Source organism: Lampetra fluviatilis, unplaced genomic scaffold (genome assembly GCF_964198595.1).
Source record: "Lampetra fluviatilis unplaced genomic scaffold, kcLamFluv1.1 SCAFFOLD_167, whole genome shotgun sequence".
Lineage (NCBI taxonomy): Eukaryota > Metazoa > Chordata > Hyperoartia > Petromyzontiformes > Petromyzontidae > Lampetra > Lampetra fluviatilis.
The window spans coordinates 130,001-150,000 of NW_027621230.1; the positions used below are offsets into that span (position 1 = coordinate 130,001).

A 20,000-nucleotide genomic window follows, 5' to 3' on the forward strand; every position below is an offset into this window, starting at 1 on the left:
ATCATCACCACCACCATCACCACCATCACCACCATCACCACCACCACCATCACCACCACCACCATCACCACCATAACCACCATCACCATCACCACCATCACCACCATCACCACCACCACCATCACCACCACCACCATCACCACCATCACCACCATCACCACCATCACCATCATCATCACCACCATCACTACCATCATCACCATCACCACCATCATCACCATCACCACCATCACCACCATCACCACCACCACCATCATCACCACCATCACCACCATCACCATCACCACCATCACCACCACCATCACCATCACCACCATCACCACCATCACCACCATCATCACCACCATCACCACCATCACCACCACCATCACCATCATCACCATCACCACCATCACCACCATCACCACCATCAACACCATCACCACCATCACCATCATCATCATCATCACCACCACCACCACCATCACCACCATCACCACCATCACCACCACCACCACCACCACCATCACCACCATCACCATCACCACCATAACCACCATCACCATCACCACCATCACCATCACCATCACCACCATCACCATCACCACCATCACCACCACCACCATCACCACCACCACCACCACCATCACCACCATCACCATCATCATCACCACCATCACTACCATCATCACCATCACCACCATCATCACCATCACCACCACCACCATCACCACCATCACCACCATCACCGTCACCACCACCACCACCACCATCACCACCACCACCACCATCACCACCATCACCACCATCACCATCACCACCATCACCATCACCACCATCACCACCATCACCACCATCACCATCATCATCACCACCACCATCACCACCATCACCACCACCACCACCATCACCACCATCACCACCATAACCACCATCACCACCACCATCACCACCACCACCATCATCACCACCATCACCCCCATCACCACCACCATCACCACCATCACCACCATCATCACCACCATCACTACCATCATCACCATCACCACCATCATCACCATCACCACCACCACCATCACCACCATCACCGTCACCACCACCACCATCATCACCACCATCACCACCATCACCACCATCACCACCACCACCATCACCACCACCACCATCACCACCATCACCCCCATCACCACCACCATCACCACCATCACCATCATCATCACCACCATCACTACCATCATCACCATCACCACCATCACCACCATCATCACCATCACCACCACCACCATCACCACCATCACCGTCACCACCACCACCATCATCACCACCATCACCACCATCACCACCACCACCATCACCATCACCACCATCACCACCACCATCACCACCACCATCACCACCATCACCATCATCACCATCACCACCATCATCACCATCACCACCACCACCATCACCACCATCACCGTCACCACCACCACCATCACCATCACCACCATCACCACCATCACCACCATCACCACCACCACCATCACCACCATCACCATCACCACCACCATCACCACCACCATCACCACCATCACCACCATCACCATCACCACCATCACCACCATCACCATCACCACCATCACCTCGTCACTTGCTCCAGGAAGCTGCAGTGAGTGGTGAAGCTCAGCCAGTCTCTGTGAGGAAATCAACAACAACAACAACATCATCAACAACAACAACATCATCAACATCATCAACAACATCATCATCAACAACATCATCATCAACATCATCAACATCATCAATGGGTGGGTGGGTGGGTGAGTGAGTGGGTGGGTGAGTGGGTGAGTGAGTGAGTGGGTGAGTGGGTGAGTGAGTGGGTGGGTGGGTGGGTGAGTGAGTGAGTGAGTGGGTGAGTGAGTGGGTGGGTGGGTGGGTGAGTGAGTGAGTGAGTGGGTGAGTGAGTGGGTGGGTGGGTGAGTGAGTGAGTGGGTGAGTGGGTGAGTGGGTGGGTGGGTGGGTGAGTGAGTGTGTGAGTGAGTGAGTGGGTGAGTGAGTGGGTGGGTGGGTGAGTGAGTGGGTGAGTGAGTGAGTGAGTGGGTGGGTGAGTGGGTGGGTGAGTGGGTGGGTGAGTCGGTGGGTGGGTGGGTGAGTGAGTGAGTGGGTGAGTGAGTGGGTGAGTGAGTGAGTGGGTGAGTGAGTGAGTGGGTGGGTGGGTGAGTGGGTGGGTGGGTGGGTGGGTGGGTGGGTGAGTGGGTGGGTGAGTGAGTGAGTGGGTGGGTGAGTGAGTGAGTGGGTGGGTGAGTGGGTGGGTGAGTGAGTGAGTGGGTGAGTGAGTGGGTGGATGGGTGGGTGAGTGAGTGGGTGAGTAAGTGGGTGGGTGAGTTGGTGGGTGGGTGGGTGGGTGAGTGAGTGAGTGAGTGGGTGAGTGAGTGGGTGAGTGAGTGAGTGGGTGAGTGGGTGGGTGGGTGAGTGGGTGGGTGGGTGAGTGGGTGAGTGGGTGGGTGGGTGGGTGGGTGAGTGAGTGAGTGAGTGGGTGAGTGAGTGAGTGAGTGGGTGAGTGAGTGAGTGAGTGAGTGGGTGGGTGAGTGGGTGGGTGAGTGGGTGGGTGAGTGAGTGAGTGGGTGGGTGAGTGGGCTGGGTGAGTGAGTGAGTGGGTGGGTGGGTGGGTGAGTGGGTGGGTGGCTGGGTGGGTGGGTGAGTGAGTGGGTGAGTGAGTGGGTGAGTGAGTGAGTGAGTGGGTGAGTGAGTGGGTGGGTGGGTGGGTGAGTGAGTGAGTGGGTGGGTCAGTGAGCGAGTGGGTGAGTGAGTGGGTGGGTGGGTGAGTGAGTGAGTGGGTGAGTGCGTGAGTGAGTGAGTGAGTGGGTGGGTGGGTGGGTGGGTGGGTGGGTGAGTGAGTGGGTGAGTGAGTGAGTGGGTGAGTGAGTGGGTGGGTGAGTGGGTGGGTGGGTGAGTGAGTGAGTGAGTGGGTGGGTGAGTGGGTGGGTGGGTGGGTGAGTGAGTGAGTGAGTGAGTGAGTGAGTGAGTGGGTGAGTGAGTGGGTGGGTGGGTGAGTGAGTGAGTGAGTGAGTGGGTGGGTCAGTGAGTGAGTGGGTGAGTGAGTGGGTGGGTGGGTGAGTGGGTGGGTGGGTGAGTGAGTGAGTGGGTGAGTGGGTGAGTGGGTGAGTGAGTGGGTGGGTGGGTGAGTGAGTGAGTGAGTGAGTGGGTGGGTGGGTGAGTGGGTGAGTGGGTGAATGAGTGGGTGAGTGGTGAGTGAGCGAGTGAGTGGGTGGGTGGGTGAGTGGGTGGGTGGGTGGGTGGGTGGGTGGGTGAGTGAGTGAGTGGGTGAGTGGGTGGGTGAGTGAGTGAGTGGGTGGGTGGGTGGGTGGGTGGGTGGGTGGGTGGGTGAGTGAGTGGGTGGGTCAGTGAGTGAGTGGGTGAGTGAGTGGGTGGGTGGGTGAGTGAGTGAGTGAGTGAGTGAGTGAGTGAGTGAGTGAGTGAGTGGGTGAGTGAGTGGGTGGGTGAGTGAGTGGGTGAGTGAGTGAGTGGGTGAGTGACTGAGTGGGTGGGTGGGTGGGTGAGTGAGTGAGTGGGTGGGTGAGTGGGCTGGGTGAGTGAGTGAGTGAGTGGGTGGGTGGGTGGGTGGGTGAGTGGGTGGGTGGCTGGGTGGGTGGGTGGGTGAGTGAGTGGGTGAGTGAGTGGGTGGATGGGTGAGTGAGTGAGTGAGTGGGTGGGTCAGTGAGTGAGTGGGTGAGTGAGTGGGTGGGTGGGTGAGTGAGTGAGTGGGTGAGTGCGTGATTGGGTGAGTGAGTGGGTGAGTGAGTGAGTGAGTGGGTGGGTGGGTGGGTGGGTGGGTGGGTGGGTGGGTGAGTGAGTGGGTGGGTGGGTGAGTGAGTGAGTGGGTGGGTGGGTGGGTGAGTGAGTGAGTGAGTGAGTGAGTGGGTGAGTGAGTGAGTGAGTGGGTGAGTGAGTGAGTGGTGAGTGAGTGAGTGGGTGAGTGGGTGGGTGGGTGGGTGAGTGGGTGAGAGGGTGGGTGGGTGAGCGGGTGGGTGAGTGAGTGAGTGGGTGGGTGGGTGAGTGAGTGAGTGAGTGAGTGGGTGGGTGAGTGAGTGAGTGGGTGGGTGAGTGAGTGAGTGAGTGGGTGAGTGAGTGAGTGGTGAGTGAGTGAGTGGGTGAGTGAGTGGTGGGTGTGTGAGTGGGTGGATGGGTGTGTGAGTGGGTGGATGGGTGGGTGAGTGAGTGAGTGAGTGGCGAGTGAGTGGGTGGGTGAGTGAGTGGGTGAGTGAGTGAATCGGTGGGTGGGTGAGTGAGTGAGTGACTGTGTGAGTGAGTGAGTGTGTGAGTGGCTGAGTGAGTGAGTGGGTGAGTGAGTGAGTGGGTGGGTCAGTGAGTGAGTGAGCGGGTGGGTGAGCGGGTAGGTGAGTGAGTGAGTGAGTGGGTGGGTGAGTGGGTGGGTGAGTGGGTGGGTGGGTGGGTGGGTGGGTGAGTGGGTGGGTGAGTGAGTGGGTGGGTGAGTGAGTGGGTGGGTGAGAGGTGAGTGAGTGAGTGGGTGAGTGAGTGGTGGGTGTGTGAGTGGGTGGATGGGTGGGTGAGTGAGTGAGTGAGTGAGTGGGTGAGTGAGTGGGTGGGTGAGTGAGTGAGTGGATGGGTGGGTGAGTGAGTGAGTGGTGAGTGTGTGGGTGGGTGAGTGAGTGAGTGGGTGAGTGAGTGAGTGAGTGGGTGGGTGTGTGAGTGGGTGGATGGGTGGGTGAGTGAGTGGTGAGTGAGTGGGTGGGTGAGTGAGTGGGTGAGTGAGTGAGTGAGTCGGTGGGTGGGTGAGTGAGTGGGTGGATGGGTGGGTGAGTGAGTGGTGAGTGAGTGAGTGAGTGGGTGGGTGTGTGAGTGGGTGGATGGGTGGGTGAGTGAGTGGTGAGTGAGTGGGTGGGTGAGTGAGTGGGTGAGTGAGTGAGTGAGTGAGTCGGTGGGTGGGTGAGTGGGTGGGTGAGTGGGTGAGTGAGTGAGTGAGTGAGTGAGTGAGTGGGTGAGTGTGTAGTGTAGTGTAGTAGTGTGTAGTGTATAGTGTAGTGTAGTAGTGTATAGTGTAGTGTAGTAGCGTATAGTGTAGTGTAGTGTATAGTGTAGTGTATAGTGTAGTGTGTAGTGTAGTAGTGTATAGTGTAGTGTAGTAGTGTATAGTGTAGTGTAGTAGTGTATAGTGTAGTGTAGTAGTGTAGTGTGTAGTGTAGTAGTGTATAGTGTAGTGTAGTAGTGTATAGTGTAGTGTAGTAGTGTATAGTGTAGTGTAGTAGTGTATAGTGTAGTAGTGTATAGTGTAGTGTAGTAGTGTATAGTGTAGTAGTGTATAGTGTAGTGTAGTAGTGTATAGTGTAGTGTAGTAGTGTATAGTGTAGTGTAGTAGTGTATAGTAGTGTGTAGTGTAGTAGTGTATAGTGTAGTATTGTATAGTGTAGTAGTGTATAGTGTAGTAGTGTATAGTGTAGTAGTGTATAGTGTAGTAGTGTATAGTGTAGTAGTGTATAGTGTAGTAGTGTATAGTGTAGTAGTGTATAGTGTAGTAGTGTATAGTGTAGTAGTGTATAGTGTAGTAGTGTATAGTGTAGTAGTGTATAGTGTAGTAGTGTATAGTGTAGTAGTGTATAGTGTAGTGTAGTAGTGTATAGTGTAGTGTATAGTGTAGTGTATAGTGTAGTAGTGTATAGTGTAGTAGTGTATAGTGTAGTGTATAGTGTAGTTTATAGTATAGTAGTGTATAGTGTAGTAGTGTATAGTGTAGTAGTGTATAGTGTAGTATTGTATAGTGTAGTAGTGTATAGTGTAGTAGTGTATAGTGTAGTAGTGTATAGTGTAGTAGTGTATAGTGTAGTAGTGTATAGTGTAGTAGTGTATAGTGTAGTAGTGTATAGTGTAGTGTAGTAGTGTATAGTGTAGTAGTGTATAGTGTAGTAGTGTATAGTGTAGTAGTGTATAGTGTAGTAGTGTATAGTGTAGTAGTGTATAGTGTAGTAGTGTATAGTGTAGTAGTGTATAGTGTAGTAGTGTATAGTGTAGTAGTGTATAGTGTAGTGATGTATAGTGTAGTAGTGTATAGTGTAGTAGTGTATAGTGTAGTAGTGTATAGTGTAGTAGTGTATAGTGTAGTAGTGTATAGTGTAGTGATGTATAGTGTAGTAGTGTATAGTGTAGTAGTGTATAGTGTAGTAGTGTATAGTGTAGTAGTGTATAGTGTAGTAGTGTATAGTGTAGTAGTGTATAGTGTAGTGATGTATAGTGTAGTAGTGTATAGTGTAGTAGTGTATAGTGTAGTAGTGTATAGTGTAGTAGTGTATAGTGTAGTAGTGTATAGTGTAGTGATGTATAGTGTAGTGTATAGTGTAGTAGTGTATAGTGTAGTGTAGTAGTGTATAGTGTAGTAGTGTATAGTGTAGTAGTGTATAGTGTAGTAGTGTATAGTGTAGTAGTGTATAGTGTAGTGTACTCACCGTGATGAGTGTGTCCATGACCAGCTTGCAGGATGCAAGACTCTGACTGCTTGTGACCTCCACCAGCACCTCAGTGGTGTCCACACTCACCTACACACAGTGACACACACACACACAGTGACACACACACAGTGACACAGACACACACAGTGACACACACACACAGTGACACACACAGTGACACACACACACAGTGACACACACACAGTGACACACACACAGTGACACACAGTGACACACACAGTGACACACACACAGTGACACACACACACAGTGACACACACACAGTGACACACAGTGACACACACAGTGACACACACACACACAGTGACACACACACACACACACAGTGACACACACACACACACACAGTGACACACACACAGTGACACACAGTGACACACACAGTGACACACACACAGTGACACACACACACAGTGACACACACACAGTGACACACACAGTGACACACAGTGACACACACAGTGACACACACACACAGTGACACACACACACACACACAGACCTTGGTAGTTTGAGAGTTGGTGATGGGAGGGAGAGAGATGGTGACTCCATCACGGTCAACAAGGCAGGCGTAGAGATCGTGTCCCTGCAGGAGATGCAGGTACCTGCACAGGCAAAAGTCCCCCGTGTAGCCTCAACGGACTGTCGGGGCAAGTGCTCTCAGTGGGAGCCACTCACTCACTCAGCCACTCACTCAGCCACTCACTCAGTCACTCACTCAGTCACTCACTCAGTCACTCAGCCACTCACACACTCACTCAGTCACTCACTCACTCAGCCACTCACTCAGTCACTCACTCACTCAGTCACTCAGTCACTCACTCACTCACACAGCCACTCACTCAGCCACTCACTCAGCCACTCACTCAGCCACTCACTCACTCAGCCACCCACTCACTCAGCCACTAACTCACTCAGCCACTCACTCACTCGCTCAGCCACTCACTCAGTCACTCAGCTACTCACTCACTCACTCGGCCACTCACTCACTCAGTCACTCACTCAGCCACTCACTCACTCAGCCACTAACTCACTCAGCCACTCACTCACGCACTCACTCACTCAGCCACTCACTCACTCAGCCACTCACTCAGCCACTCACTCAGCCACTCACTCACTCAGCCACTCACTCACTCACTGACTCACTCAGCCACTCACTCACTCAGCCACTCACTCACTCAGCCACTCACTCAGCCACTCACTCACTCAGCCACTCAGCCACTCACTCACTCAGCCACTCACTCAGCCACTCACTCACTCAGCCACTCACTCAGCCACTCACTCACTCAGCCACTCACTCAGCCACTGTGTGTGTGTGTCACTGTGTGTGTCACTGTGTGTGTGTCACTGTGTGTGTGTGTGTCACTGTGTGTGTGTGTGTCACTGTGTGTGTCACTGTGTGTGTGTCACTGTGTGTGTGTCACTGTGTGTGTGTGTGTCACTGTGTGTGTCACTGTGTGTGTGTGTGTCACTGTGTGTGTGTGTGTCACTGTGTGTGTCACTGTGTGTGTCACTGTGTGTGTGTCACTGTGTGTGTGTGTGTCACTGTGTGTGTGTGTCACTGTGTGTGTCACTGTGTGTGTCACTGTGTGTCACTGTGTGTGTGTCACTGTGTGTGTCACTGTGTGTGTGTCACTGTGTGTGTGTCACTGTGTGTGTCACTGTGTGTGTCACTGTGTGTGTCACTGTGTGTGTGTCACTGTGTGTGTGTGTGTCACTGTGTGTGTGTGTGTCACTGTGTGTGTCACTGTGTGTGTCACTGTGTGTGTCACTGTGTGTGTGTCACTGTGTGTGTGTGTCACTGTGTGTGTGTGTCACTGTGTGTGTCACTGTGTGTGTCACTGTGTGTCACTGTGTGTGTCACTGTGTGTGTGTCACTGCGTGTGTCAGCGTACTGGTGCAGGCCAGAGGGTTTGTGGTGTTTGCCGTTCGACTTCTTGAGCTTCTCGTTGGCGCTGGACAACTCCTGGACGAGCGACAACGCCGTGGTGCACACAGAGGCGCCCAGCGGAGTCACCTGCAGTGACACACAGTGACACACACAGTGACACACACAGTGACACACACACACAGTGACACACACACAGTGACACACACACAGTGACACACACACAGTGACACACACACAGTGACACACACACAGTGACACACACAGTGACACACACACAGTGACACACACACAGTGACACACACACAGTGACACACACACACAGTGACACACACACACAGTGACACACACACAGTGACACACAGTGACACACACAGTGACACACACACACACAGTGACACACACAGTGACACACACACAGTGACACACACACACAGTGACACACACAGTGACACACACAGTGACACACACACAGTGACACACACACACAGTGACACACACAGTGACACACACAGTGACACACACACAGACACACACACAGTGACACACACACAGTGACACACACACACAGTGACACACACACACACACACAGTGACAGACACACAGTGACACACACACACAGTGACACACACAGATACACACAGTGTGTCAACCTAGGTAGGTAAAAAATTAAATTTAATTTTTTACCTACCTAAGTTTTTTCCCTACGTGACTTTACCGAAAAAACCTAGGTAGGTAGGTGAAAAAACCTAGGTAGGTGAAAAATAAAATTTTATTTTTTACCTACCTAGGTTTTTTCGGTAAAGTCATTTATTTTTTACCTACCTAGGTTTTTTACCTTCGTGACTTTACCGAAAAAACCTAGGTAGGTAGGTGAAAAAACCTAGGTAGGTAAAAAATACAACTGTAAAAAAAAAAAAATACAATTTTATTTTTTACCTACCTAGGTTTTTTCCCTACGTGACTTTACCGAAAAAACCTAGGTAGGTGAAAAATAATTTTTTATTTTTTACCTACCTAGGTTTTTTCCCTACGTGACTACCGAAAAAACCTAGGTAGGTGAAAAATAATTTTTTATTTTTTACCTACCTAGGTTTTTTACCTACGTGACTTTACCGAAAAAGCCTAGGAAGGTAAAAAAGAAAATTTTATTTTTTACCTACCTAGGTTTTTTACCTACGTGACTTTACCGAAAAAGCCTAGGAAGGTAAAAAAGAAAATTTTATTTTTTACCTACCTAGGTTTTTTACCTACGTGACTTTACCGAAAAAACCTAGGTAGGTGAAAAATAAATTTTTATTTTTTACCTACCTAGGTTTTTTTGGTAAAGTCAAAAAACCTAGGTAGGTAAAGTCAAAAAACCTAGGTCAAAAAACCTAGGTAGGTAAAAAATAAAATTTTCTTTTTTACCTACCTAGGTTTTTTCCCTACGTGACTTTACCGAAAAAACCTAGGTAGGTGAAAAATAAATTTTTATTTTTTACCTACCTAGGTTTTTTACCTACGTGACTTTACCGAAAAAACCTAGGTAGGTAAAAAAGAAAATTTTATTTTTTACCTACCTAGGTTTTTTCCCTACGTGACTTTACCAAAAAAACCTAGGTAGGTAAAAAAGAAAATTTTATTTTTTACCTACCTAGGTTTTTTTTCCTACGTGACTTTACCAAAAAAACCTAGGTAGGTAAAAAATACAATTTTATTTTTTACCTACCTAGGTTTTTTCCCTACGTGACTACCAAAAAAACCTAGGTAGGTAAAAAATAAATTTTTATTTTTTACCTACCTAGGTTTTTTCCCTACGTGACTTTACCAAAAAAACCTAGGTAGGTAAAAAATACAATTTTATTTTTTACCTACCTAGGTTTTTTCCCTACGTGACTTTACCAAAAAAACCTAGGTAGGTAAAAAATAAAAATTTATTTTTCACCTACCTAGGTTTTTTCGGTAAAGTCACGTAGGGAAAAAACCTAGGTAGGTAAAAAAGAAAATTTTATTTTTTACCTACCTAGGTTTTTTACCTACGTGACTTTACCGAAAAAACCTAGGTAGGTAAAAAAGAAAATTTTATTTTTTACCTACCTAGGTTTTTTCCCTTACGTGACTTTACCAAAAAAACCTAGGTAGGTAAAAAATACAATTTTATTTTTTACCTACCTAGGTTTTTTTTCCTACGTGACTTTACCGAAAAAACCTAGGTAGGTAAAAAATATAATTTTATTTTTTACCTACCTAGGTTTTTTACCTACGTGACTTTACCGAAAAAACCTAGGTAGGTAGGTGAAAAAACCTAGGTAGGTAAAAAATACAATTTAAAAAAAATACAATTTTATTTTTTACCTACCTAGGTTTTTTCCTTACGTGACTTTACCGAAAAAACCTAGGTAGGTGAAAAATAAATTTTTATTTTTTACCTACCTAGGTTTTTTCCCTACGTGACTTTACCGAAAAAACCTAGGTAGGTGAAAAATAAATTTTTATTTTTTACCTACCTAGGTTTTTTTCCTACGTGACTTTACCAAAAAAACCTAGGTAGGTGAAAAATAAATTTTTATTTTTTACCTACCTAGGTTTTTTCCCTACGTGACTTTACCGAAAAAACCTAGGTAGGTGAAAAATAAATTTTTATTTTTTACCTACCTAGGTTTTTTTCCCTACGTGACTTTACCGAAAAAACCTAGGTAGGTGAAAAATAAATTTTTATTTTTTACCTACCTAGGGGGTCCCATCCCGACACACTCACTAGGGGGTTACAGGACCGCGTGAGACTGGCAGAGGGCTCACTGAGACTCTACCTGGATGTCTGAGGGTGGTCGTGCATCGTAGCGGAGTGGAGCGTGGATGAGGCGCAGATCGTGGGTCGCGATGGTGGCCACAGAGCGTCGCTTACACACTCCCTCGTGCAGCTCGGTCTGGGGTGACGCACACACAGAGACACACAGAGACACACACAGAGACACAGAGACACACACAGACACACACACACAGAGACACACAGAGACACACAGAGACACAGAGACACACAGAGACACACAGAGACACACAGACACACACACAGAGACACACAGACACACACACACAGAGACACACAGAGACACACACAGAGACACACAGAGACACACACAGAGACACAGAGACACACACAGAGACACACACAGAGACACACACACAGAGACACACAGAGACACACACAGAGACACACAGAGACACACACACAGAGACACACAGAGACACACACAGAGACACAGAGACACACACAGAGACACACACAGAGACACACAGAGACACACACACAGAGACACACAGAGACACACACAGAGACACACAGAGACACACACACAGAGACACAGAGACACACAGAGACACACACAGAGACACACAGAGACACACACAGAGACACAGAGACACACACACACAGAGACACAGAGACACACAGAGACACAGAGACACACACAGAGACACACACAGAGACACACACACAGAGACACACAGAGACACAGAGACACACAGAGACACAGAGACACACACAGAGACACACACAGAGACACACACACAGAGACACACAGAGACACACACAGAGACACACAGAGACACACACAGAGACACAGAGGACACACACACACAGAGACACACAGAGACACACAGAGACACACACACACAGAGACACACAGAGACACACAGAGACACACACAGACACACACACAGAGACACACACAGAGACAGAGAGACACGCAGACACACAGACACACACACACAGACAGACACGCACAGAGAGAGACACACACACACACAGACACACACACAGAGAGAGACACAGAGACACGCAGACACACAGAGACACACAGAGACACAGAGACACACAGAGACATAGACACAGAGACACACACGCAGACACACACACACACACAGAGACACACACAGAGACACAGACACACACAGACACACACACACAGAGACACACAGAGACACACAGAGACACAGACACACACGCAGACACACACACACGCAGACACACACACACACAGAGACACACGCACACAGACACACACAGACACACACACACACAGACACACACACAGAGAGATACACACACACACACACAGACACACACACAGAGACACACACGCACACACACGCACACAGACACACACAGACACACACACACACACAGACACACACACACAGAGAGACACACACACACACAGACACACACACAGAGAGAGACACACACGCACACAGACACACACAGACACAGTCACGCGCACACAGACACACACACACGCAGACACACACGCACACAGACACACACAGACACACACAGACACAGTCACGCGCACACAGACACACACACACACAGACACACACACACGCAGACACACACAGACACACACACACACACGCAGACACACACAGAGACACACACAGAGACACACAGAGACAAAGACACAGAGACACACACACACACAGAGACACACACAGAGACACAGAGACACACACAGACACACAGAGACACACACAGACACACAGAGACACACACAGACACACACAGACACAGTCACGCGCACACAGACACACACACACGCAGACACACACGCACACAGACACACACAGACACACACAGACACAGTCACGCGCACACAGACACACACACACACAGACACACACACACGCAGACACACACAGACACACACACACACACGCAGACACACACAGAGACACACACAGAGACACACAGAGACAAAGACACAGAGACACACACACACACACAGAGACACACACAGAGACACACACAGACACACAGAGACACACACAGACACACAGAGACACACACAGACACACACAGACACAGTCACGCGCACACAGACACACACACACGCAGACACACACACACGCAGACACACACACAGACACACACACAGACACACACAGAGACACACACGCACGCAGACACACACACAGAGAGACACACACACACACAGAGAGAGACATAGACACACAGAGACACACACAGACACACACAGACACAGTCACGCGCACACAGACACACACACATGCAGACACACACACAGACACACGCAGACACTCACAGAGACACACACAGAGACACACAGAGACAAAGACACAGAGACACACACGCAGACACACACACACAGAGACACACACAGAGACACAGAGAGAGACACACACGCACACAGACACACACAGACACACACAGACACAGTCACGCGCACACAGACACACACACACGCAGACACACACACACGCAGACACACACAGACACACACACACAGGTCATAGAAGGCATCTGACTCATCGGCTTTGCCTGCATCCCTCCACGGATGTCCGTCTTCGGTGGGGGCATCAGTAACCACGACCACCACTCCTCGCCTCTGGTTGATGGGAAGGCGAGCCCACAGTATCCTGGGGCTTACAGCTTCCCACACCTCACCGCCACGCTCCCACGCCCTCTTCATTCTTTTGTTCAGAAGAAGAGCCACTCCCTGTTGTTGTTTGGCAGTCTCCTGCCCCGAGTGGAGGACTGTCCAGCCCTCACGGTGGCAGGAGCCAGAGCCGGTCCACCGGACCCTCCTGAATGCCGCAGAGATCCAGGCGGTACCGGTCCAGCTCCCGACAAGAGGAGTGGCAGCCTCTCTCCTCCGCAGTGAGCGTTCGAACATTCCACGTGGCCACACGAAGTGGCTTTTCGTTGTTTCTGGAGGAGCCCCGAGGGTGAAGATTCAATCTCCTGGCTCCGCCAAAATGGGATTTGGCCAGGAGACGTCACAGACGCCTGTCCCCCCGGGGCCTCCGGCACAAGCTTATTAGTTAGATATTTCAGTCGTGGTTGAGCGGTAATTAATTGAAGGTGGAGGGGTTACCAGCCCCTCGCACCCGTCCATGGTGGTCACAGACGCCACGAGGGGAGAGGCCAATCGGAATTGAGCCTCCCCCCCATGGCACTGCCCACCACAGAGTTGACGTCCGTCACCACGACGAGGTAGGGGGTTGTTTTGCCGGACTATCATCACCCACTCACTCACTCACACACACTCACTCACACACACTCACCAACCCACCACCCCACCCAGCCACCCGCTCAACCACCCGCCCGCCCACCCACATGCCCGCCCACTCGCCCACCCACCCACCCAGCCACCCGCTCACCCACCCACCCATCCGCTCACTCACCCACCCACCCGCTCACCCACCCACCCGCTCACCCACCCACCCGCTCACCCACCCACCCACCCACCCACCCACTCACTCACCCACCCACCCACCCACCCACTCACCCACCCACCCACCCACCCACTCACCCACCCACCCACCCACTCACTCACCCACCCACCCACTCACTCACCCACCCACCCACCCACTCACTCACCCACCCACCCACCCACCCACTCACTCACCCACCCACCCACCCACCCACTCACTCACCCACCCACCCACTCACTCACCCACCCACTCACCCACCCACCCACTCACCCCCCCACCCTCCCCACTCACCCCCCCACCCACCCACTCACCCACCCACCCACCCACTCACTCACCCACTCACTCACTCACCCACCCACCCACCCCACTCACTCACTCACTCACCCACCCACCCACCACCCACCCACCCACCCACTCACCCACCCACCCACCCACTCACCCACCCACTCACCCACCCACCCACCCACCCACCCACTCACTCACTCACCCACTCACCCACCCACCCACCCACCCACTCACCACCCACCCACTCACTCACTCACCCACTCACCCACTCACCCACCCACCCACTCACCCACCCACCCACCCACTCACCCACCCACCCACTCACTCACCCACCCACCCACCCACTCACCCACTCACCCACTCACCCACTCACCCACCCACCCACTCACCACCCACTCACCCACCCACCCACCCACTCACCACCCACCCACTCACTCACTCACCCACTCACCCACTCACCCACTCACCCACTCACCCACCCACCCACCCACCCACTCACTCACCCACCCACCCACCCACTCACTCACCCACCCACCCACCCACCCACCCACCCACTCACCCACCCACCCACTCACCCCCCCACCCACCCACTCACCCCCCCACCCACCCACTCACCCCCCCACCCACCCACTCACCCACCCACCCACCCACTCACTCACCCACCCACCCACTCACTCACTCACCCACCCACCCACTCACTCACCCACCCACCCACCCACCCACCCACCCACTCACCCACCCACTCACCCACCCACCCACCCACTCACCCACCCACCCACTCACCCACCCACCCACCCACTCACCCACCCACCCACTCACCCACCCACCCACCCACTCACCCACCCACCCACCCACTCACCCACCCACCCACCCACCCACTCACCCACCCACTCACCCACTCACCCACCCACCCACTCACCCACCCACTCACCCACTCACCCACCCACTCACCCACCCACCCACCCACCCACTCACCCACCCACCCACTCACTCACCCACCCACTCACCCACTCACCCACTCACCCACTCACCCACCCACTCACCCATTCACCCACTCACTCACCCACCCACTCACCCACTCACCCACCCACTCACCCACTCACCCACCCACCCACCCACTCACCACCCACCCACTCACTCACTCACCCACTCACCCACTCACCCACTCACCCACCCACCCACTCACCCACCCACCCACTCACCCACCCACCCACTCACCCACCCACCCACTCACCCACCCACCCACCCACCCACCCACCCACTCACCCACCCACCCACCCACCCACCCACCCACCCACCCACTCACCCACCCACCCACCCACCCACTCACCCACTCACCCACCCACCCACCCACTCACCCACTCACCCACCCACTCACCCACCCACTCACCCACCCACTCACTCACCCACTCAACTCACCCACCCACCCACTCACCCACCCACCCACTCACCCACCCACCCACCCACTCACCCACCCACCCACCCACTCACTCACTCACCCACCCACTCACCCACCCACCCACTTACCCACCCACTCACCCACCCACTCACTCACTCACCCACTCACCCACCCACTCACCCACTCACCCACCCACTCACCCACTCACCCACCCACTCACCCACCCACCCACCCACTTACCCACCCACACACCCACTCACCCACTCACCCACCCACCCACTCACTCACTCACTCACCCACCCACCCACCCACCCACCCACCCACCCACCCACCCACCCACCCACCCACCCACTCACCCACCCACCCACTCACTCACTCACTCACCCACTCACCCACCCACTCACCCACCCACCCACCTACCCACCCACCCACCCACCCACCCACCCACTCACTCACTCACTCACTCACCCACTCACCCACCCACCCACTCACTCACCCACCCACCCACTCACCCACCCACTCACCCACCCACCCACTCACCCACTCACCCACCCACTCACCCACCCACCCACCTACCCACCCACCCACCCACCCACTCACTCACTCACTCACTCACCCACTCACCCACCCACCCACTCACTCACCCACCCACCCACTCACCCACCCACTCACCCACCCACCCACTCACCTGCAATCCCAGGAACCTCTTCAGAACTCCTACTTGACCGAGCTTGAGTCCACGCACCAGGCAGGCGACAAAATAAGGCCTCACTTTCATCGCCGCCCCGCACACTCGCACACACACCTCCTCCACCTCCTCCTCCTCCTCCTCCACCTCCTCCACCTCCACCACCTCCACCTCTGTCTGCGTCTTCAACATCTTCAGCGTTCTCAGCACCAGAGTTTCTTCATCATCATCGTCATCGTCATCATCATCATCATCCCTCTGAGTCTTCGTTTTCATCTTCTTCATCATCGTCGTCTTCTGCTGCGTCGTCTTCACCGCCACATCGTCCACCACATCGTCCACCACCTCGTCCACCTTCTTCTTGCTCCGCTTGCCCTTGGCGAGCGACGTCTTTGCCGGCGTCTTGGCGAACGTCTTGGTCGCACGCCGGATCACGCGGATGGTCGGTTTAACATCGATGTCATCGTCATCGTTGTTGACGTTGTTGTCGCCGTTGATGTTGTCGATGTTGTCGATGTTGTCGTCGCCACGGTCGGTGTCTGTCTGCGGCTTGCGGGAGCCCCCCTTGGCTTTCTTGGAGATTCCGCGTGGACCTACGGTGAGCGGGGAGCGGGGAGAGAGAGATGGAGTCACTCTCCCCGTGTCTCTCTCACACCGTGTCTCTCTCTCCCCGTGTCTCTCTCCCCGTGTCTCTCTCACACCGTGTCGTGTCTCTCCCCGTGTCTCTCTCCCCGTGTCTCTCTCCCCGTGTCTCTCTCCCTGCGTCTCTCTCCCCGTGTCTCTCTCTCCCCCCGTGTCTCTCTCTCCCCTCGTGTCTCTCACCGTGTCTCTCTCTCCCCGTGTCTCTCTCTCCGTCTCTCTCCCCGTGTCTCTCTCTCTCCCCGTGTCTCTCCCCCCGTGTCTCTCACCCCGCGTCTCTCTCCCCGTGTCTCTCTCCCCCCGTGTCTCTCTCCCCCCCCCGTGTCTCTCTCTCCCCCCGTGTCTCTCTCTCCCCTCGTGTCTCTCCCCCCCCGTGTCTCTCTCTCCCCCCGTGTCTCTCTCTCCCCTCGTGTCTCTCACCGTGTCTCTCTCTCCCCGTGTCTCTCTCTCCGTCTCTCTCCCCGTGTCTCTCTCTCTCCCCGTGTCTCTCCCCCCGTGTCTCTCACCCCGCGTCTCTCTCCCCGTGTCTCTCTCCCCCCGTGTCTCTCTCCCCCCCCGTGTCTCTCTCTCCCCCCGTGTCTCTCTCTCTCCCCGTGTCTCTCTCTCCCCGTGTCTCTCTCCCCGTGTCTCTCTCTCTCCCCGTGTCTCTCTCCCCCCGTGTCTCTCTCCCCGTGTCTCTCTCCCCGTGTCTCTCTCCCCGTGTCTCTCTCCCCGTGTCTCTCTCTCCCCCCGTGTCTCTCCCCGTGTCTCTCCCCGTGTCTCTCTCCCCGTGTCTCTCTCCCCGTGTCTCTCTCCCCGTGTCTCTCTCCCCGTGTCTCTCTCTCCCCCCGTGTCTCTCTCCCCGTGTCTCTCTCCCCGTGTCTCTCTCCCCGTGTCTCTCTCCCCGTGTCTCTCTCCCCGTGTCTCTCTCTCCCCCCGTGTCTCTCCCCGAGTCTCTCACCCCGTGTCTCTCTCCCCGTGTCTCTCTCCCCGTGTCTCTCCCCGTGTCTCTCTCCCCGTGTCTCTCTCCCCAAGTCTACCCCCGTGTCTCTCTCCCCGTGTCTCCCACCCCGTGTCTCTCTCCCCGTGTCTCTCTCTCCCCGTCTCTCTCCCCGTGTCTACCCCCCCGTGTCTCTCCCCCCCCCCACCACCTTACCACCACCACCTTACCACCACCACGACTCTCCACGTAGACTAGAAGGGCCTTGGCCTGCGTCGTGTCTACCCCCGTGTCTCTCTCCCCGTGTCTCTCTCCCTGTGTCTCCCCAAGTCTCTCTCCCCGTGTCTCTCTCCCCGTGTCTCTCTCTCTCCCCGTGTCTCTCTCTCCCCGTGTCTCCCCGTGTCTCTCTCCCCGTCTCTCTCCCTGTGTCTCCCCAAGTCTCTCTCCCCGTGTCTCTCTCTCTCCCCGTGTCTCTCCCCGTGTCTCTCTCCCCGTCTCTCTCCCTGTGTCTCCCCAAGTCTCTCTCCCCGTGTCTCTCTCTCTCCCCGTGTCTCTCTCTCCCTGTGTCTCCCCAAGTCTCTCTCCCCGTGTCTCTCTCTCCCCGTGTCTCCCCGTGTCTCTCTCCCCGTCCCCGTGTCTCTCTCTCCCCGTGTCTCCCCGTGTCTCTCTCCCCGTCTCTCTCCCTGTGTCTCCCCAAGTCTCTCTCCCCGTGTCTCTCTCTCTCCCCGTGTCTCTCCCCGTGTCTCTCTCCCCGTCTCTCTCCGTGTCTCCCCAAGTCTCTCTCCCTCCCCCCGTGTCTCTCTCTCCCCCCGTCTCTCTCTCCCTGTCTCTCTCTCCCCGTGTCTCTCTCTCCCCAAGTCTCTCCCCCCTCTCCCCCCGTGTCTCTCTCCCCCCGTGTCTCTCTCTCCCCGTGTCTCTCTCCCTGTGTCTCTCTCCCCGTGTCTCCCCGTGTCTCTCACCACCACCACCACCACCACCCACCTCACCACCCACCCCCCCCCCTTACCACCACCACCACCACCACCTTACCACCACCACCACCACCACCACGACTCTCCACGTAGGCTAGAAGAGCCTTGGCCTGCGTCGTGTCACTGGTCGCCAGTCGGCCAAAGTGCCGGTCTCGGAACGGATTCCCGGCGAGTTGCAGAGCCCGGAGCTTGGAGCAGGTCAAGAGCGAGTGGGGGAGGTCGGTCAGCAGGTTGTAGGACAGGTCCAGGATCTAGGGGGTGAGAGGGGGTGAGTAGGGGGTGAGGAGGGTGAGGAGGGTGAGATTCATGATGGGTTTGTGTGTGTGAGTGTGTCTGTGTGTGAGTGTGTGTGTGTCACTGTGTCTGTGTGTGAGTGTGTCTGTGTGTGTGTGAGTGTGGGAGGTCGGTCAGCAGGTTGTAGGACAGGTCCAGGATCTAGGGGGTGAGTGGGGGTGAGAGGGGGTGAGGAGGGTGAGGAGGGTGAGATTCATGATGGGTTTGTGTGTGTGAGTGTGTCTGTGTGTCTGTGTGTGTGTCACTGTGTCTGTGTG

At 53.9% G+C, this 20,000-nt stretch overlaps 1 protein-coding gene across 1 annotated transcript in view; it reads right to left on the reverse strand.

Annotated features, from left to right (window-relative positions):
• LRRC47 (leucine rich repeat containing 47) overlaps nucleotides 1-20,000 on the reverse strand; it is a 31,413-nt gene that overhangs the window by 4,030 nt on the left and 7,383 nt on the right. The window contains exons 11-17 of the mRNA XM_078885316.1: nucleotides 19,508-19,700; nucleotides 16,921-17,513; nucleotides 11,125-11,241; nucleotides 8,339-8,460; nucleotides 6,946-7,048; nucleotides 6,420-6,509; nucleotides 1,605-1,655 (exon numbers count right to left, since the gene is read on the reverse strand). Coding sequence (XP_078741442.1) covers nucleotides 1,605-1,655; nucleotides 6,420-6,509; nucleotides 6,946-7,048; nucleotides 8,339-8,460; nucleotides 11,125-11,241; nucleotides 16,921-17,513; nucleotides 19,508-19,700 — 1,269 coding nt within the window. The remainder of the gene's footprint in view (nucleotides 1-1,604; nucleotides 1,656-6,419; nucleotides 6,510-6,945; nucleotides 7,049-8,338; nucleotides 8,461-11,124; nucleotides 11,242-16,920; nucleotides 17,514-19,507; nucleotides 19,701-20,000) is intronic.